Genomic DNA, 20,971 nt, shown 5'->3' with positions numbered 1-20,971 from the left:
GGAGGTGTGTCACTGGGGGCAAACTTTGGAGTTTCAAAAGCCCATGCCATTCCCAGCATCTCACTCTCTGTGTCTTGTGCCTGTGGATCAGATATGAGCTCTCAGCCACTGCTTCAGCACCATGCCTGCTGACTGCTGCCATGCTCCTGCCATGACAGTCATGGGCTCATCCTCTGCAAGCCCCACATAAACTTTTTCTTCTACAAGGTGTCTTGGTTATGACATCTTAGCACAACAGAAAAGTAACTAAGACACTCGCCATCCTCCTTCCTCAACTGCCATTCCCTAGCTCACATGTATGACACCAGGCCTGTTAAAGGAAGTGATTTTGTTTTGTTTTGAGACAGTCTCACTATGCAGCCCTACTGGCTTGAAACTTATATAGCCCAGAGTGGCCTCAAACTCACAAGAGATCCCCAGTCACTGGGTGCTGGGATTAAAGGTATGTGTTGACAAAGGAAGTGACCTCATTGTTGAGCTGCCCTGATTGGAATCTGCTCACCTTGATTCTTGAGCTTCATAGCGCCGTTCTCCTAAGACACAAAGACAGAAATGGTCAGGAGCAAACTGCAGCTGTGAGCTGCAATATACCGAGGATGCACTGTCCTCAAAGTACACGTCTCGATGTGTTTGATATTTCCACCAAAGAATAAAAGAATTCATGTTTTTCCTATTTATTAATTTATGACAGTCTGTCTGTCTGTCTATCATCTATGTATGTATGTATGTATGTATGTATGTATGTATGTATGTATGTATGTATGTATGTACCTAGCTATCTACCTACCTATTAGCTATCTGTCTGTCTGTCTATCTATCTATCTATCTATCTATCTATCTATCTATCTATACACCCTTCCATCCATCTACCTACTTACCTATCATCCATCCATCATCTATCTATCTATCTATCTATCTATCTATCTATCTATCTATCTATCTATGACAGTCTCATCTATGCAGGCCAGGCTAGCCTCAATATCGCAATCCTCCTGCCTCAGCTTCTTCAGTGCTGTAATTATAGGCACCCAGTTCCACAAAACTATGAAAGAGTCATCAGCAATCCTTTCAAGCCAAACCTAGTGGTAAGCACTTGTGATGTTGGCACCTGTTAAGTAGAAGCAAGAAGATGACAAATTTGAGGCCAGCCTGGGCTACTTGATGAGTTCTAGGGCAGCCTCAGCTACACTGTGAGACTCCATGTTAAATCAACAACAACAAAACAACTCCAGCATTTCCTCCTGCTCTCTTTAGCCTTAGTCCCACCATTCCACAGACACACATAGACCAAGGCGACCAATCTCCTCCACAGGTGACTGTCCTTTCTATTAGTCACGTGACCACCAGCCCCACCAACACAGGTATGGTAGGCAGCAGACACCTGGCTATGTCCTAGCTAGCTTGTGAACTGGAGTGAGCCTCTAGTTAGCCACACCTGTGAACTAGCAGGAAACCACTCAGCATGGACTGCACCCCTGCTGGTGGCTACCATCATCTACAGTGGTACGGGGCACGGCAGTCTCTGCCGGGGAAAAGGTCGAGGCCGGCTGCAGGCTGCCCGGCTTTCTCTCTCCTTACTCTCACACTGGCCTTTGGTGGGAAGGTTAGAGACCTTCAGCACTTTTGGGGCAAACATATTTGTAGATGTGTTTTTTGCTTCTTTCCCATTTGGGTAGAGAGCAACATGGGAGACCTCTGCCCACTTCACAGCATCCTTGGAGCATCCTTGGAGCTTGTGTAGTAGCTGTGGCCATAAGCTTAAGTAGCTTGGAGGTAGGCTCCAAGTGTGCCTTGCAAGACTGAACTTTGCACTTGGGACTGTGGACCTTCTTAAGCCCTCTGCCCTCTTACGTTTTAAAAATTACTTTAACTGTGTCTATGAGGGCAGAGCACATGCACACCAGTCAAGTACAGAGGTCAGGGGACCACTTTAAGGAGTGAGTAGTTCTATCATGCAGGTCCCCGGAATACTCAGCTCATCAGGTTTGGCAGTAAAGACCCCAAGCAATCGTGAGGGCAGACAGAAGAACTTTCCCCCTCAAGCCTCACAGCAGCAGTAGAACTGGCTGTTAACTGCCATGGGACACCAGGGGCCTGGTGCAGGCCTTCTTTTATTTGTGCCCCAAACAACCAAACAAAAACAAAGTAAGGCCACCCTCTGCATCGCCCCAGCACCCCCACTCACTCAGGCGACTTTCTGACCTGGGCTCCAGCTTGGGTCTCTCTCAGAGCTGCCAACTGGCCCTGCAGAGCCTTCATCTCCTCTTTCTTCTGTTTTTCTGCTTCCTTTGTGGCTGCTCTTTTCTGGGCCTGGGTTAAAAAAACATTTTTCCCCATTAGAAGAACTTTCTGAGGGTAGCTTCAGACATTTGGGAGACAAATTATAGCATCAATTTGGATGACGGTAACTCATATTAAAAGCAAATTCTTCAGTGATTTACTAAAGGTTTGTGCTTCACTGATCCTGCTCTTCCCAGACAGGGGATGATGGTCTCACAGCTCACAGGCAGGACATGGACAAGGACAGGTCAGGCCAGAGCCTGGCTCAGGGACCTGCTTCTTACTACAGACTGTGCTTCTCCACATGGGGATTCTTAAGAAAGAGATTGGCTGTTCATTATGTCTCAAGTAGCACTGCTATTTCTCTCTCTTCGTTGCCAGCCTGTCCTGTATTCACAGCATCCTTTTAGCTCAGCCTCCCAGTGCTGAGATCACAGGCAAGAGTCAGCAAGGCTGGTCCATGTCCAGGCTACTTCCTTTTTTTTTTTTTTTTTTTTTTGGAGCTGAGGATTGAACCCAGGGCCTTGTGCTTGCTAGGCAAGCGCTCTACCACTGAGCTAAATCCCCAAGCCCCTAGACTACTTCTTAAACACAGACTGCAGTTTCATCGACTCATGAAAGCCAACTCACCCTGACTTCAGCCTCCGTTGGCCTGCCATCTATCTTAGCAAATCCCTCAAAAATGGCTTTGTAGAGAAGGTTCCTGCGTGTGCTGCTGTCTTCTGGAGGAAGGTGCTCCAGGGTGAGGGTTGGGTGCTGTCTGTACATGTCCAGGATGATTCTGACTGCTGTCTCTCGCACTTCATACACCCTATGCTCCAGGGCGCTCAGTGCAAACTGCAAAGAAAGCAGTCTCAGCTCTGCTACTGATTTTCTAACAACAAAGTTAACTTCTCCCAGCACAAAAGTGACTGATGGGGTACTGCAAAGACTTGGAAAATAAAGACAAGGCAATGAGGAGACAAGAGCAGAGGGAGCCACACACCCACAGATCCCTTCAACATGCTGGCACATAGCACACTCAAGTCCAGAGCTATGCTTTGCTTTTACTTCTAGTGTGCTATGAAGCACTCTTTAATTTCCATCCACCCACACTTCATATTATGAAGTACTCCAAATATACAGGGACTAACACGAACCCCAGGGACGTAGCATCTATGTCAACTAGGGTAATACCTCTGTGGGAATTTTGTTTGTCTGGCTCTCCTGTACCCTGTCCCTCTCCCCTGCCTAGAGGTTCCCATTCGCCTGCAGCTGATGTGTGCTGCTGTCCACAGGCTGTCACTTTGCATAGTGTATCTGTTTGTGCAGCTTTGTCATTTTAACATGAGCAGCGTGCTGGGGATGCGGCTAGAGTTAGGAGCACCTGTCTAACATATCCACGTCTTCTGTCCCTAGCACTGTAATTGTACACAGCGTCAAAACGTATCGGTGAGACGGCTCAGTCAGTAAAGGTGCTTGCCACCAAGCCTGACTGTCTGAGTCCTAGCCTTGGGACCCACAGTGGAAGGGGAGCGCTGACTCTTACAAGTTACCCTTTGACCTCCACATGCCCTGTGTCTTCTGCTCCACCAGTGCTCAGTACCATGCTTTCCAGATCCTGAGCTCACTCACCTTATGTCAGTGGTTCCCAACTTGTGGGTCATGACCCCCCAAAGACCATCAGAAAACACAGATATTTACATTATAATTCATAACAGTAGCAAAATTAGTTATGAAGTAGCAACGAAAACAATGTTATGGTTGGGGTCATCACAACATGAGGAGCTGTATTCCAGGAAGGTGGAGAACCACTGCCTATGTCTTCTTTCATTTTAACTGCACTTATGGTGCCGTCATACAATCATGTCACAATGCACTACGGAGGTCTAGGCTGGCATTGCCATGTTAAAGGTCAATGCCTCTCCAGTGGCTCTGGGCACTGGGCCTCTATTTCCCACACTTCTGGAGGGCTCAGCCTGAGCTCCACTCTTAGGTTCATCCACCAAAACCGGCTTTTTTGCCATCACCATCAGGCTCCTATACTGGGTTCTCTGCTCCTTCCAGTCTGTTTCATGTACTCTTACATCAGAGACGTTGGTCCGCTCTTCCCTGGAGCCTCCCTGCCTCTGCATTCATTCTGCATTGCACAGCCACGCCCTGGCCCTGCTCCTCCATTCCCGCAATCATCCCTGTATTTTTCTTTTCCTTTCTTTTGCATCACCAGGTGGAGCTGAATGTGATGGCAGCCATCAGTGTCCCATTGATTGATTTATTTGTTTCACTTCGGACTTGAGTCACACACACTAGGGGTGTCCTGTACCATGGACAGCGAAGCTCAGTCATGAAACAAGTGTCTGGCAGTGATCCAGGCAGGAGACCAAGATAGGCATGGTTTATACTCCGTATTTTAAGCAAAGAAGTTTGTCAGAGGTCACTGTCATGAGCTATTGTGGGCCATGATGCAATTATAGTTTATAGCAACTGATAATTCAGATGTCAACCCACCAGTGGAATGTCCTCTGATGGGCTAACCTGTCGAGCAAGGCTTTCAGGCCACCAACTCTGAATACTGTTGCTATGATATCTCCCCATTACCATGTATTTTCATGAAATGTGTATTTATAATCTTTTGATTACATCTAAATCTTATGGGCCCATATATCTATGGGTGGTCAGGAAAATGATTTTTCATTTAGTTTGTATAACTTTTTGTTTGTTTGTTTTTTCAAGACAGTGTTTCTCTGTGAAGCGGTCCTGGCTGCCCTGGAACTCACTCTGTAGACCAGGCTGGACTTGAACTCACAGAGATCTGCCTGTCTCTGTCTCCCAAGTGCCAAGTGCTGGTATTAAAGGTGTGTGCCACCACCACCTGGCATATATTTTTGATATATAGAAAATATACTAGGATATACTTCATAGCCAGATCTATTGTCCCAAGAGACTGTAGACACTTAAAGTTGTTCCTATTACTCAGACTAAAAAAAAAAAAAAAATCTCTCCTCAGTTTAACATGAACTGCATGCATTTAGCTCATTTTTACTTCAGAGCAAGTTCAAACTAGACTAAAGGCCTTTGTAAATAGATAAGTTTAAAACTTTACAGTTATGCATAAGGTCAGAGCCACAGATGTCTTACCAAGGTTACTAACACAAAACACCCTAAGAAAAGTCTGCCAATTCTTCGCTTGCCAAGTCTGCTCATAAAAACGCTATGTCAGAGTTTGTTGCACTGGGCAGTGTGGCCCCTGACTCTGGTCCTCAGACCTTGGAACCTTGCATTGCCATGGTAATGGCTCTGCTTGTTACCGTCTATTCTAGGGATGTGCTATGTCCTTGAGGGTTTAGAGACTTTTCTCAGGATTGCAAGGGGTTAGAGATGTGTGGATAGTCAGGCAAGGGAGGAGCTAAGAATGAGAGCTGAGAAGAAGCTGTGGATTCAGAGAAGACGGAGACTAAAGAGACATGGATAGAAAAAAGCATGTTGTGAGTAGATTCATTCCACAACCCTTAGAAATAGTTTATCTCTGCTGGTTGTGGAGCCTCCTTTGGACTCTGGGAGAAAGTTTTTAAGGCTGGACCATAAAGACTTCCATTAGGAGTCTTTTGTTTTCAGGTTTTTTGAGAAACCATCTTATGTAGCCCAGGCTGGCCTCAAACTCACGATGCAGCCCATGATAATCTTGAACTTCTGATTCTCCTGCCTCTACCTCCTACATGCTAGGATTACAGGAGTGTACAGCCCAGTGTATGCAATGTTGTAGATTAAACCTGGGATTTTATGCTTGCAAGGTGAGCACTCAGCCAACTCCCCAAACAATGACTCTCATGATTTGCTCCCCATTGTGGATAGTGACCTGTGCATTCTATGCTCTCACTAATTAGTGAAGAAATAGCAGGAAGAACCTAGATGTTCCTGTATGTTCCCTGAGTCAATCACTCATTAGACAGCCCTGGTCTAAGCTGTGGTACTGGGGCCAGTGTCATGCCACATGAGGCTGGCTCACCTTCATCACATTGTCCACGGTGAAGCCTGAGTTCTCAGTGCCCAGGTCTCTCAGCAGCCGGGCCAGAAGGTCCACTTGGCTCATTGCCAGATGAACAGAAGCATTGGCTTTCAGCGGCTGCACCAAGTAGGACGGAATGAGCTGGAGAGACTTCACCTCCTTAAACAAGGCCATTTCCTACAAATGCAGCACAATTGGTTAACTATTACAGGTAAAAAGCTAGAGGTGATTTAGTACAGCTTAGCCTGACTGTCACACTGAACACCAAAGGGAACAAACAGAGAAGTGAAGGGACAATGACAAGCCACAGGAGAAGTAGGAATGGGAGCTGGGTTCTCTTGGAACCACAGATCTGAAGCAGAAGAGATCAACACAAGAGCCAGGAGAACTTTGCAAAAACAAACAAACAAAAAAACCCCTGAAAACCTGAAGGCTTCTATTCTTGGTAATTTTTCTGAATGTAAAGTTTGGAAAGAGATTAGGCTTAGAAATAGAATTTTAGCATGGAGTGTCAATGATTCTCTGGTAATATGATCGCTGATGGACCAGAGTGAAAGTCCCATCTAGTGCTTCCATTGTTGGGTGATAGGGCTCCTTAAACTTGCCACACCACATGCGTTCAGTATGTAGTCGCGATCTCTCTTTGTGTCTGGACCATGAGTGATGGTCCAGACACAAAGCACAACGGAATAGTAAATATGGTCTCCAGAGGTCAGGACAGCAGGTTCCTGAAACAAGTGGGCCTGAGCATGGAGGCTCAGTTAACCTGGTGACTTTGAAAGTTTATTCTTATTTTTATGTGTGAGTGTGTCTGTGTGTAACCTTGTGCTATGTGTCTGTGTGTATATGCCACATAAGTGTAGGTGTTTTTTGGAGGCCAGAAGAGGGCATTGGATCCTGTGAGCTGGAGTCACAGGAGGGTGTGAGAAACCACACATGGGTTCTGGGAACCCAACTGTAGTCCTTGGGAAGAAGACAGCGAGCATGCTTCACTGAGCTGTCTCTCTAGCCCCATCTGGTAACATCTGACACAGGGTTACCTCAGGTAGTGAGGGAGCGTTAGACTACCCGGCAACTAACAGGGAAAGCAGGCAGAGAGGCACACTCCTGGAGCCCTACACAAAGGAGGCTAAGGCAGGGGAACTGTGAGTTGAGGGTAGCATGGCTATATGGAAAACTGTCTTAAAGAGCATTAAGCGTGAGCTGAGTGTGGCAGCACACTCCTGCAGTTCTGGCTGTGGGAAGGCAGAGGTGGAGGAACACCTGTGCCCAGGGAGGTGGCCTGGGTGACATGGATAGTTCCTGTCTCTTACCAAAAACCAAAACCAAACCAACTTCCCATGTACGGAAGAAAAGAAGCAATACACACTTTCATTTGTGCTGAGACTCACTGCAATCCTCCTGCCTCTGTCTTTCAAGGGCTGACATATTTTCACAGAAGACACCCTGCCCACGCTCTACACTATAAGCACATGGCAGCACCTCTATTCTGCTTATTTTTTTCTGTATCTGTTTTCCCTGAAATTTAAATTTCTTAATAAAACCAGGACCGAGAGTCTCCACACTCTGAAGAATGAGAAAAGTTCTAAGACAGATGTCGACACTCAAAAACTTGCATCAAATTTTAAGGAATTCTCAGATTTCTCAAGTTCAGATATGGAGCTTAAGGATCCCTAAATCAGCCGGGCAATGCACATCTGTAATCCTAGTGCTTTGGAGGCTGAGGCAGGAACACTATGCCTAGTTCTAGGTCACTCTTGCTATACAGCAAGTTCCAGGTGAGCCAGGGCTACATGAGACCATGTCTCACAATAAGAAAAAAAACAAAATAAATAAAAGTCAAATATATTCTTTATTTAAATAAAGTCAAATATATTCTCACAGTACTTCATACACTGTGTGTCAAAAACTTCTTGTTCATTTACATGAGAACAGATAGAACAGTAGTATGCTTCCTCTTTCTCTCTTCGGCTAGTTCTCTAGGTGATTACATGTTATTCATTCAATCTGTGCATGTGTGTGGGTATGAGCACACCACAGAGGGAGAGTGGAGGTTAAAAGACAATTTGCTGGAGGAGTTCTTTCCTTCAACTGTGTGGGTCCATCTCAGAGATTGAACTCAGGCTGTCCTGCTTGGTGGCAGGCACCCTTACCCACTGAGCCATCACTCCAGCCCTTTCTTTGTTCATGTGAAAGGTATGTGTGCACATCTATGCATACTGGCATGTGTGTAGGCCTGAGTTGATTTCAGGAATCTTCCTCCATAGCTAGTCCACCTTGTTTGAGGCAGGGTCTCTTAATCAAACCCAGTGACTGCCAACATTGCTGGTCTTGCTAGGCAGCTTATTCCATGGACCTATCCCCACCTTCCAAGGCTGGGATAACAGGTGAGTGAGCACCCACGGGTATTTATGTGGGTTTAAAGGACCTTAACTATGAGTCAGCAACTGCTTTCACTGCTGAGCCAACTCCCTAGCTTTATCCATTCATTACTTTTATCTCCAACAAGCTGGGTATAGAATCTTGCCTGCAATGTGAGCACTTGGAAGTTAGGGCAGGAAGATCACTGAGTCTCAAGGAGCCAGCCTGGACTAAACAGTGAGTTCAAGTCCAGCCAGCATTAGAGAATGCAACAACAGCGAACACTTATGCATAGACAGAGCTCATCTCTCCCAGTGTCGGGGAGCACGATGGCAATGTCTGAGGCTCTGCAGGAGAGAACCCTGCAAGGCAGAGCTAGACAGCCACAAGGTGTGGGGAAGTTCAGACAGACCTGAATGAAATTCACAGCTATGACACGGAGGCGAGCTGAGGAGTCTCCAGTTCTGTTGAGTAAAAGGGGAACAGCTCTCTCTACACAGTGTGTTGTTTCCAGTTTGCTCAGCTTGTGCTTGGGAATATACTGTGTAATTATCATTTTCAACAATTTCAATGAAGCCTGAAAGACCTGAAGAAAATGAAGTCAGACAGATCAGCTGCTGTGGTGGGAGTTTAGGAGGAAACAGGAAGTCAACAAATGTGAACATTACATTATAATCTGCTTCCAAGTCCAGCACCCCACGCCCAGGCCCTGCTCTCATTTCAGCCCTCACCACTTACCCCTCCTAACCATGGGACGTCAGCTCACTCCTGACAGACACCCAGTTCTCAACTTTTCTTTTCTGGAATGCTCATTCTCAAGCCTGTTCAGAGCTACTAAAAGGAATACAATTCTCCAGCCCCTCAAGTCTCATGAAAAACAAGGAGAGCTGAATGTTGGTCTGCACATCTGCTGGGGTCTGTGGGAAAACAGAAGCTGTGCAGAGCAGAGGAAGTGCCTAGGCAAGGACAGCATCTCCCACCCGCCATTTTCCCTGGAGCCTAGGATGTGTCTCTTGCTGGAGAACCCTCATTCCTGGCCTTACTGAAAGCTAACTCACAGTTATGTCAATGACCTGGGGACAGCACACAAAGGACTTACTGAGGCCACTATGTCCTTTATGGCTCTTCTGATGAGAAAGACAGATGCTCTGAGTATGTTTTTCAAATCTTCCTTCTGGGTTCCAACAGGCATCTCCATCAGTTTCTTGTACAATGCCAGCAGTGCATCCTCTCGGCAGGACCACGTCTTAGAATAGGCCCCAGCCACCTGCCAGGAACAGCAGTCCTGCCTTACCTCAGGAGGCAGACCATCCCGCCCACAGCCCCCCAGACTGCCATCTCGCACTTTAAAACTCTTTTGCTCTGCAGAATGAGAGAGAGAGCTGTGTTAACAGGAAATTAAGACCTGAGAGCTCCACATGTGAGTGGCAGGACACACACACACACACACACACACACACCACAGACACATACTAAACAAAGCAAAAAAAACAAAACAAAACAAAACAAAAAACCCCAAAAACCTACAGCTGTTTTCTCTTCTTTCCCTATCAGTGTGCTCCATGTTTGCATGCATGTGCACACTGCATGTGCACACTGAATGTGCACACACGCGTGCCATGCATGTGCATAACTCGGTCTTCCTTTTTACCAAGGCTTCGCCTAAGGTGTCAATGGCAGAACTGGCTTCTCTCAAGGCCTTCTCTGTCAAGGGCTCAGGTTCCCCTGAGACACCCCGTCTCCGGGCATCACTGTCTGGCTCTCTCACTTCTGGTTCTGCAGATGCTTCCCCCAACTGCTTTCGAGTGATAGGAAGGGGCCGTTCATCGTAGGGCAGGGTGTCCACCTGTAGGTGAGCAGAGGCAAGCAGAGTGCTGTGGGTGGTGCTCTGCTCAGGATGTCTCTCCACAGCCTGCCGGGCTACTGGGCAAGAGGTCTAAAAGGATTACTCATCTAAGTATAAGTAGCATCAGATCAGAATAATTCCTACAAATGGGTTATAACTGGAAAAATTTGATAAAGCCTTCCATTCCTGCCTGAACTCACTTAGACATGGAATAACAACACTCCCATCACAGAAATTCAGCTCAGACACTAGACACCTGCAGCCATTTCAGTTCAGCTGACACAAAGTTCAGGAGGAAGGGTCATCCCATTATTTTTCAGACTAGTGTTTGTTGACACACTTTTACTGCATTGCAGAGAACAATAAACATGCTTATCTGGGGGCCCAACACAGCCTTCCAGTCAGGGAATCTGTAACAAGCTTCCTCTGTGGTGCTCCTTGGTGAGGCAGCTGCCATCCTAGTCTCCAGTCCTCCAGCACCTAAGTCACCAGACACTGTTCATGGCACCCTCACAGCCTTGTCCAGTTAGAGACAAAGGCACAGAATTACAAAGGCAGGTCTGCAGCAGAGTGCGAGCGGAGAGGGAGCCCTGAAGCACACAGTGCTGAGGCAGTAGGTGAGTGTACACATGTGGGAGAACACACTTCTTAAAGTCTGAAACCACTTGTGTGAAACCCCGAGATAACACGCAAGACTAGGCCTTGGCGGCATCAGAACTCTAAGATGGACACATGGGCAAAGGCCCTTCTGGGAAGGCCTGGTGGGGTCAGTCAGCATAGGGATCTCCTCTGTTCTTGTTGCTGCTTCAGAGGCTGGAGTGTGTGACTGAAGTGAGGGCCTCTTGGTGTGACAGTAGGCAGCCTAGGGAGACAGGGAGCTGGGGAGTCAAGTGACAGGAAGAGATCGGTTTCTGCTGACAATGTTGAGCTCCTGAATCACACCAATCCTGAAACCTGCAGGACCCATTGTGTTTCTAGCTTGAATAGTCAAAAAGAAGCCCAGCTTGATTCAGATTTCCTGTTACAATGCTGTTCTAACAGGCATGGTGACAACGGACACAGGACTGAGGCTCTATTTGGAAAGTCTGTAAGGGGAGTTTACCATTCATTTTGAGACAGGCTCTCCCTCTGTTGCCTTGGGTGTCCTGGTACTTGCTATGTAGTCCAAGCTGAACTGGCAGCAATCCTGCCTCAGCTTCTTGAGAGCTCCATGTGTGGACAATTTTACATGTGCTCTCTTATTCTTTGAAGCAATGCTTGAAGTAGATGTATATATTTTCTTACAGAAGAATCATGGGTTCAAAAGATAGACTTTGTGAGCACACAGATGACATGGCAGACCCAGAGGGCCCAGCAGGGTGGGTTACAGATGTGCCTCTCAAGGGATGTGGCCAAGGGACTATGCTTACTCATGCTATTCTCTAGTTAGCGTTCCAGGTCCCTCTTGGATTAGAGGAGGGTTGGCCCTGGGGGCAGACACATACCTGTGCTTTGGGATTAGTACCCAGTACAGCCCAGGTCCTCAGTGATGCTGCTGGTAAGAGTCATGCTGGAGTGGAGTAACTTACATGGCTCCTAGGTGCAAGGCCTGCGGCAGGTGGGGACTGGTCCACTGCTGAATGCCGAGGAGAAGATGCCAAGGTATATGCCAAGGGCTTTTCCTGGAGGATAGGGCCTGCAAATGTGTCTTCTGTTACCAGCTCTTCTGTGCGTGGAAGTGAGGACACTGCCTTCCAGTGCTGGGGACTGCTGGGCGATGCAAGGGGCTGGAGGGGCAAAGCGAAAGGCCTCTGTATCTGGAGGAAAGAGGGACAAGGAGTCATGATCACAGCAGGCCATTTGAAGGACAAGGGGTCATGACCATGGCAGGCCATCTGAAAGACAAGGGTCCATGACCACCACAGGACATCTGAAGGAAGCCATGCTGAGCGAGGAACCCTGGCATGCTCATGAGTACACAACGGCCCACTCTTAAGTCCCAGGACCATGGTATCTCCTCAGCTGTCTCTGTCACGGTTACAGTGCAGCCTACAAGCAGCCCCAAACACCTGGCAGCATGAGCATGCATGCTGGGGCATGTTTCACAAACGTTATCTGTGCTAGAAGCACACAAGTAGGCAGGGGCACTGGGGCAGGACCCTCGGTTTAGAACTGGCCATGCTTTACACAGCTAGTCAAGGGACTCTTCACAACACAAACTGGCAGAGCTGACTGGCAGGGTCTGACTTGGATACAACACTGCGATTCTCACTACTCTATGTTTCTACTTGCCAGGAAGGCAGAGGTACACAGCCATCAGTACCTGCCTGAGACTGGCAGCCTAGAGTAGGACTGATAAAAACTGGCAGTCTGTATGCAGCACCAAGCCTCCCTCCCCCATCTGCATCCAGCACCGTGTCCCCTTCCTTCACCTGCCATGGAGTCATCCTCTCCTATATGGACTGTAAGACTGGGGATAGAGTGTCTTGCTAGAGGTCTGTCTTCACTCACTCAGACTAATCCAGGGGGGGATTTTATACCTGTGGGCATATGGTGCAGGTATCACAGCCCATACAATGTAGAGGTCAGGCTGGAGGGGTCCCTGGTAAGTGACAGTGCTTTGATCTTCCTGACCCTGGGCTCCTCATCTTCTATGTGAACTCTAGAAGATCCCATCACAGCAGAAAGCTGCTGACTGCACATGGCATCGAGTTCCTGCTTTAGTCCACACATTCACAAAGTCCAAGCACAACTCTGATTAGCCTTCACTTTTTCCCACTTGCCCCTACCCTGTGGCCCATTCTGACCTCTGGCTCGCCCTGCAGAAGGCCATGCAGCTCCAGCTGTTCATACACCTGGGCACGGTAGCGTGCCATTTGCTGTTTCTTTTCCTTGGCCAGGTCATAGTCTTCTTTCTCCACTGCACAGCGCTTCTCCACCTCATAGCGTCCCAGGCGCTCACCGACCTGCGGTACACACACAGGCATCTGCTCTCACAAGACAGTTGTGGGTGGGAGGGATTTGTGCTGCATGCTGTCTCAACAAAGGGTACTAAGGAGCTCCATAGGCCAAGACAGCCCAACAACCAAAGGAGCAGTAAGCCTCCATCTCCATCTCCACATTTTCACATTTAAGGTGCTTGTCCATCCCCAGCTCTACCTGCCTGGGACTCTGACTCCTTGTCTGTTGCTCAGCCTTTAGAAACCCTCTGTGGGGGTGGTGCTGAGGAGACCCACCCCCAGCAGCAGTGGAGGGCATGTTCTCAGGAGCAGTACCTTCTGTAGGTCAGCAATCGCTTGCTTCAGTTTCTTCGCATGGTCATAGCGCTCCTTCTTGACAGCATCCCGTTTCTTTTCATCCAGCCTGCGGATGATCTGTGCGACTTCGGGGTCTTGGTACATGTCAAATGCCAAGTCATCAAGTGGAGAGATATAGTCAGATCTCCTAAGGAGAGAAGACGACCCCCTCAGGTCAGGGGAGTCAAGAGCTCATGTTGAACACAAAGCTAAGGAAGGTCCCAGGACAGTTCACAGGGCCTCCTATGTGAAGGAGTATAGACCCAGAGAGGCTGGTCAGGCTGCAGTCAGGAACTTTCTGGGGCTCCTGCTCCTGGTGCTTCACTGAGCTGCGTGCCTGTCAGGTTGAGCCTCAGATAAACTCGGCATCCATGACCATGTGATTATTGCCACTATTCTTAAAATGTACAGCATGGCAGTGATTAACTTCCTTCTGGGGTTACAAAGTGCAGCAATAGCATGTGTCAGGACCACACTGCACAGATTCAGAGGACCAGTTTCAGGGTCTCACATCAGCTGCACTGGCTGCATGAAATGAGCCAAATATAAGCTGTGACTTGGGTATTTTACATCTAGGTGAAGTTTAATTAAATATTATTTGTCAAACAAAGAATTAGTTGGAAAACTTGAATCATAATAAGCTCAAATGGGACTTGGGCATATACCATATTTAAAAATCCTCAGGTTCCTTTCTGTCACCCCGATGTCCCCTTTAATCAGGCCCTTTGTCTGCCAGCCCAGTGACAGTGATGGACAGCTGCAGCTGCTCTGAACATCCCTTCTATCCAGTAATGTAAGGGTTGACATAACATACATGTTGTCCCCACACACCACATATTAACTTTCAACACTATGCTTGCAACTCTACATCACTTTGCCATGATGTCCCAGAAATAATAAAGATTTTATTTTTAAAAACCTCACCGGAAAAAAAAAAAAAAAAAGTCCCATGGTGCCATAGTCAGAATTTCGAGGGCAGGAGCACAGCCCCTCTTGGGTGGCATCCCAGGGCCAGGTCAGGCTCTCACAATGAACTTCAGCACTGACACTCACACTTCCCCAAGTCCTGGGGGCCAGACAGACCAGGCACAGCCTGCCCCAGCACTGAAGGTGGAAGCTCCTCTGGAGCATGCTCTGTGTGCTGTGGCTGCTTTGCAGGCTCAGGCTTTGGGGAAGGCAAAAACCAAGTGTGGCCACCAGGAAGGAGCTGACCAGTGGTGACAGAGGTGAGGGTACACTTGACTCTCTGGCAGACTCGGAACTCTGAAGCAGAGCCTGAGAGCTGTGGCCTGGTGGATAACTGCATCACTGTTCTCAGGAACCTTTGCTAACACCTGTACATACAGAACTGAAGCATTTCTGAACAGGAGCAGTGCAGGTGTGCAAGATATGCAGTCACCTTAATCTCTGCATGGACACAAAGTAACCCAACCAGTGGTTTATCTGCTCTCATCTGACCTAAGCCTCATCTAGATCCTGAAGCCTTTGGAATGACTGAAGAGTTGTGAAGTGTCTTGTGAAGGAATGGGGGAGGGGTCTTACCCAGCAAAAGTTCCTTCTAGGGCTGGGTCCTCACTGTGGGGACTGTGGCCAAGGTAATGGTCAATCAGCTTCTCTCTAGAGGTCTTTGGGAACAAAACATCTTCTTAGACTCTTAGCAAACAAAGGATAAAACAAATCTTAACTTTACAACAAGACTCAGTGACCCCAGTCTTCTGGATGGGCAGCTAAAATTCCTGAGGAAAGTTTTGAGGCCATCTGAATTGACACATTTTGTGATGAGGATTAAAGATTCCTCCTCCCACAGAAATTTCTTTTATTTTTTAGGAACTAAATTTCTATACTTACAATATTGCTTTCGTCACCAAAATCTGCAGGGTCTCCAATGATATTTATTGCAACCAAAGCCACCTAAGAAATAGTCAAATCAGTGTTTGAGATGTTGCTTTAAGCCCTTTAACCAACTCTTGCCTGTGGTGTTACCAGGTAGGGGGGTGCATCCCCAAGTGTACTGACAGTAAGGTTCACGCTAATGTAGAGAACTGTGAAGGGAATCAATACATTACGAGGACTCCTCTTCTAATGCTCAAGCAAGTTGCCATGGTTTATAGGGTTCTAAAACAATAATTGCTAACCTAGGGTTGTGTAATCTCTCAACAAGAGGTCTCTATCTACATTACCCCAGAAAAGGAAACACTAAATTAACACAGCTCGGTTAACCGAGCTCTCCTTCCCAACCATCACTGCAGCCCAAGTTCCTAACCAGTCCCTACTGGTAGACATCTGCAGATAGGGTAGAAGGGGAAAAAATGTTAGAAATGATCCTTCCTGTTTCCTGAGGCCACACTATAATGGATGTCATGATGTAGCAGCTGAGCACCTCACAACTCATTTGCCTGGTACAACAATGTGACTTGTTGGCTTTCTCCTACTCTTCTTGGAGAAGCAGCAAGGGTTATAAATGTGTGTGCATCAAGATTGTTCTAGACACACTTGATTTCTTTTTTCAGGGTGGGAAGAGGTACTGGGATTGAACTCAGGCTTGGAGCATGCGTCCTACTACTCTACAAAGCACTCTACCACTGGCTAAGCAGGGGCTGGCCCTAACGCTCTGGCTGGCTTTTGGGAACTTTTTCCTCATACTGGGTTGCCTTGCTCAGCTTTAATACAAGGGGTGGAGCTTAGCCCTACTGCAACTTGCAATGCCATGCTTTGTGGCCTGCTCCTTTTGGAACAGAAAGAGAGGAGGGGTAGACTGGGGAGTAGCAGAGGGGAGGTGGGGGAAGGGAATAGGAAGAGAGGAGGGAGGGGAAACTGTGGTTGGGATGTAAAATAAATAAATAAATACATTTAATTAGAAAAAGAAAGAAACAATGAAAAGTCAGCAGTGCAGCTGAAGCAGCTGACATGGGCACTGGCTTGGACAGTTCAGAGGGTTCATTGGCTTCACGCTGCCAAAACAACAGGCTGCCAGTCACACATGCTTTCAGGAGAGGAAAACACCAGGCAGGAACAGTGCAAGTGATTTTACCATAATGGTGTCAAGCTACTACACACAATGGAGGTCAAAGCCTCTAGGAGCCCTTTTCACACTCTTTATCTGAGTCTGGTCCAGTCAGAGGCTTGTGTGGGCCTATGACTACATGCCAGCCGAAGCTGACACGTGGGAGAGCCTGGCTTCAGAGAGCAACAGCCACTCACACCACTGCTCTTGGGAGAGCGCCCGCCTCTGCAGCACAAGGCACCTGAGCAGTCTTCTCATGCAGGTGTGCTGTGGTGCCAGGGCAGAGCCTCAAGCACACACACAGATCTTACCTGATTATATATGTTGTACTTGTTGGCATGATTTTGGTGAAAAATCAGTTTAAGGAACTGCCCCACGGCATCCACGTACACAGACTTGAGCTCTCGGGCTTTGCAGCCGGTCTTTCCATTATCGCAGAGAGAGACATAGCTGTAAGGAAAGCCACGGCTGAAGCACGGTTCTGACAGAGCCTTTCCCACCCCCACTGAACCCCACAGGGCCTGGGATGAACAACCTAGGGACCTTCGAGGGTCTGGCTCCATGAATGCCCTTGAGAAAAGCTTTCTACCTGAGAAGCAGCTGCTGCTGAACCCACAGACATGGTAACCCTGCCTGTTAAGGACATGAAATCCCAGGCGTGTGTTGGGAAGATCACCGAGGGCCCAAGAGGCCCAGCCCCGAGCCGGCATGCTCAGAGTCACCACCACACACTGAGTCTCATTCTCACCCCAGCCTGCGGAATCGCTCCGCTTGGTATGGCGCCAGGTACTCAGGCAAGCTTTCACTGATGTAGAACTCGACCTTACTGGAGATCATGTACTGGTGAGCGAGCAGCTGCAGCTTCCTTATACGACACCTCTCCACCATCTGGAGAACAATCTCTTGTGGAAACTGGCAGAATCTGCAAGCAAACACAGTTCTGGGTTTCTGGTCTGCAGTTTTCCTGTCTGCCTGCTTTCAGGCAGCACATTGGATGTAGGGTAGCGTGTACCTGACTAGAAGACTGTTGCTTCCTCCCTTCTAAAGCCTGGACCTAAGGCTGATCGACTCTGCTGACCACTTGCTAACCTAACCTCAGGATGCCAAGACTAAAGGCTGAAGTGGACTTCAAGTTTATCAGGAGACAAATCAACCATTCTTTGGGGGTGTACCAGTAGGCCAGGCAGAGCCAAAGGCTTCCCACAGGACCCTGAGGACATAGTAAAGCACCTGCTTACAGGATGCCAGGCTGTCACCATACAGGAGGTGACTTCCGGGTGTGCTCAAAGCTCCAGAGGCAGGCTGAGCCGGAGCATCAAACTTTGTTCAGGACCTACACACTGCATGAGCATCAAGCAAGACTTGGCTAGAGCACTCCTTCCTTCTGTCAGCAAGGAGCCCACACAGCAAGGCAGTCATAACTCAGCAGGACAGTATGTGGATAAGACAGTATTGATACACATTAGCTGGTAGGCACATAGAACAAAGGGAGGTCTGAAGGATGGGGCAGTCAGAAAGATCCCCTCCCTTCACAAGCATCAACATCACGTTGTGTGTGTGTGTGTGTGTGTGTGTGTGTGTGTGTGTGTGTGTGTATATATGTGTGTGTGTGTGTGCGCGCGTGTGTATGTGTGCACATGTGTGCGCATGTATATGTGTGTGTGCGTGTATGTGTGTGTGTACGTTTGTGCGTGTGTGTGTGTGTGTGTGTGTATGTGTGTGCGTGTACTTGTGTGTATGTGTGTGTACATGTGTGTGTATATGTGTGTGTGTGTGTGTGTGTGTGTGTGTGTGTGTGTGTGTGTGTAGGTGCCTGCTGCCAACCTGAGTTTGATCCTTGGGATCCATACAATGTTAAGAAAAACTGAGTCGGCCAGGTGGTGGTGGCGGCAGTGGTGCATGCCTATAATCCCAGCACTCAGGAGTCAGGAGTCAGGCGGATCTCTGTGAGTTCGAGGCCAGCCTGGTTTACAGAGCGAGTTCCAGGACAGGCAACAAAGCTACACGGAGAAACCCTGTCTCGAAAAAACAAAAAAACAAAAAAGAACTTAGTCCTACGGGTTGACCTCTGATCTCCACACACATGCATGGACATATACATAATAAATGTTAAAAACAATCTGGAAACAGAAACTGGTGTGCAGGCTGCAGTCAGCTCTGGAGATTTTAAGCCTGGATCCCAAGGCTCTGAGACAGACATGGCAGGAACTTCCCCTATCCCATAAGTAGTACCCTGTACGCAGCCCTATCAGCATCCTGAACAAACTTTCTGAGCCATTGCTGACAGGACACCTTGTCTATTTTCTTTTGAGGATACTTTCCCTTAACTCCTGCAACATATTTGACCTCAGGTATCAGGAGACTCCTGGGCCAAAACTAGTGTGACTTTGTGAGTGTGACCAGGAGTACACATACCTTCTCCTTTGGTAGTCTGGAAGCATGTTACTAAAATGGATATAGTTATGACTTTAAAGAAATACCATGCCAATGACAAAAGTACCACACTAGCGTGACTTGCATAATTACTATTATGAAGGAAGCCCTGTGTGTCTACTTAAGAACCTTCAAGCCCCTCAGTCCAGCCTTACTTTGGTGACCTCCAGCCACTGACAGTTGGTGCATGGATCATTAGTTCGCGGGCACTGTAGCCATCTTCATGTCCAGAAGAGCTGACCACTACAAATCCAATCTTGTGGGGCATTCTGCACATATGGGTTGTTCAGAAGATCAGGGAAGAGTTCTGTGAAAGAATTCAACTAGGTTAGGTGTAGTGTTAGCTCACGCCATACAAGATCAGCCACAAAGTACTCAGAATTGCCCGCCACTCTGAAAAGGCTAATTTGTTTAAAAAACATTTTTTAAAATGGATGTTCTAATTCTACTTCATGTATCACTTAAGCTGTCTTGATTTTCCTAAGAGTCTGACTTGTGCTGCAGGCTGAATTACATCTTTACTAATGATCAGACCCTGCCTTTGTTGCATGTAAATATGACCTTACTGGAGTTTCTGCGGATATGATCAAATTAAAATGACACCTTATTGGGAGAAGTCCATGGTGGCTGGTGCTGGGGATGTCTTCCTGTATGCTGTGAATGTGTTGCTCTGATTGATTGATAAATAAAACTCTTGTTGGCCAATAGCCAGGCAGGAAGTATATAGTATAGGCAGGATAAGCAGAGAGGAGAATGCTGAGAAGTGGAAGGCTGAGTCAGGAGATGCCAGCCTGCTGTCCAGTCAGCAGCATATAACAGGCACACAGGTAAAGCCACGGAACACGTGGCAACATACAGAATAACAGAAATGGGCTGAGTTTAAGTGTAAGAGCTAATGGCTGAGCAGTTTTAAATAATATTAGCCTGTATGTGTTTATATGGGTCTGAGTGGCTGCAGGACTGGTGGGGTGAGAGAGATTTGTCTTGACCACAGGCCAAGCAGGACAGGAGAAAACTCCAGCTACAAATGGCGCCAAATGTGGGACAAGAGTTTCCACCTAAAACCTGAGAAAAAAGATTCTAAAACAGGGCTAAAAACAGATTCCTAGTTGTCTCTCAGATAGCGGCAGCCTGCGGGCTTAAGCTACTCTATGGCGGGAATGAGGTGGCTGCAAGCTGCACATTACACTGCATGGTGGATTCAGCCTTTGCTAGTTAAAAAAAAAAAAAAAAAAAAAAAAAAGAGGTTTCTGGGCTACATGCTACTTTGATAGAAGTATAGACCCACTACTTCTGAGAGTTGATGGTACACATGGCCCCCAGACCCAGAGCTGGTGGTAAACCTACCACGCCATGTTACAAAGTGAGGTGGGCGGAGCCAGCAGCCACAGCTGCCTTTTCAGTCTTAGAATGCTGCAGTTTAAAGCAATAGATTCACACCAGGTGGTGGTGGTGTACACCTTTAATCCCAGCACTTGGGAGGTAGAGCCAGGAGGATCTCTGTTAGTTTGAGTCCAGCCTGGGCCAGAGTGAGTCCCAGGAAAGGCACAGATGGGATAAACCTCTAAAAAGTTTACAATGTGTGTAAAAATGTATGTAGGCTTGGAAGAGAAAAAAAGTAATATATAGAGTTATATAAAGAAATAGTTTTTAAAAACAAAGTCTTTAAAGAGAAAGTAAAAGAAATATAAAAATGAGCCAAATAAAGATGGATATCACACAGAGAATCTGGATTGTGTTGTCTTTGGGATTTTTAACTGCAGAAAGACATTTGATTGTAAAGGCTG

The 20,971-nt window shown here is 47.4% G+C and overlaps 1 protein-coding gene across 2 annotated transcripts in view; it reads right to left on the bottom strand.

Annotated features, from left to right (window-relative positions):
• Window positions 1-20,971, bottom strand: part of Cep104 (centrosomal protein 104) — a 40,595-nt gene that overhangs the window by 13,893 nt on the left and 5,731 nt on the right. For both annotated transcript variants that reach the window (XM_036179986.1, XM_036179988.1), the window contains exons 2-16: window positions 19,340-19,491; window positions 17,500-17,673; window positions 17,063-17,201; window positions 15,596-15,658; window positions 15,290-15,372; window positions 13,727-13,895; window positions 13,259-13,417; window positions 12,041-12,268; window positions 10,278-10,472; window positions 9,726-9,893; window positions 9,039-9,212; window positions 6,266-6,442; window positions 2,911-3,117; window positions 2,203-2,310; window positions 503-533 (exon numbers count right to left, since the gene is read on the bottom strand). In XM_036179986.1, the coding sequence (XP_036035879.1) occupies window positions 503-533; window positions 2,203-2,310; window positions 2,911-3,117; window positions 6,266-6,442; window positions 9,039-9,212; window positions 9,726-9,893; window positions 10,278-10,472; window positions 12,041-12,268; window positions 13,259-13,417; window positions 13,727-13,895; window positions 15,290-15,372; window positions 15,596-15,658; window positions 17,063-17,201; window positions 17,500-17,673; window positions 19,340-19,461 (2,197 nt within the window). In that variant the 5' untranslated portion in view covers window positions 19,462-19,491. The remainder of the gene's footprint in view (window positions 1-502; window positions 534-2,202; window positions 2,311-2,910; window positions 3,118-6,265; window positions 6,443-9,038; window positions 9,213-9,725; window positions 9,894-10,277; window positions 10,473-12,040; window positions 12,269-13,258; window positions 13,418-13,726; window positions 13,896-15,289; window positions 15,373-15,595; window positions 15,659-17,062; window positions 17,202-17,499; window positions 17,674-19,339; window positions 19,492-20,971) is intronic.

This window comes from Onychomys torridus, chromosome 2, assembly GCF_903995425.1.
Source record: "Onychomys torridus chromosome 2, mOncTor1.1, whole genome shotgun sequence".
Classification (NCBI taxonomy): Eukaryota; Metazoa; Chordata; class Mammalia; order Rodentia; family Cricetidae; genus Onychomys; species Onychomys torridus.
The sequence above is the reverse complement of the archived record's forward strand: the minus strand, read 5'-3'. Positions and strand labels throughout refer to the sequence as shown.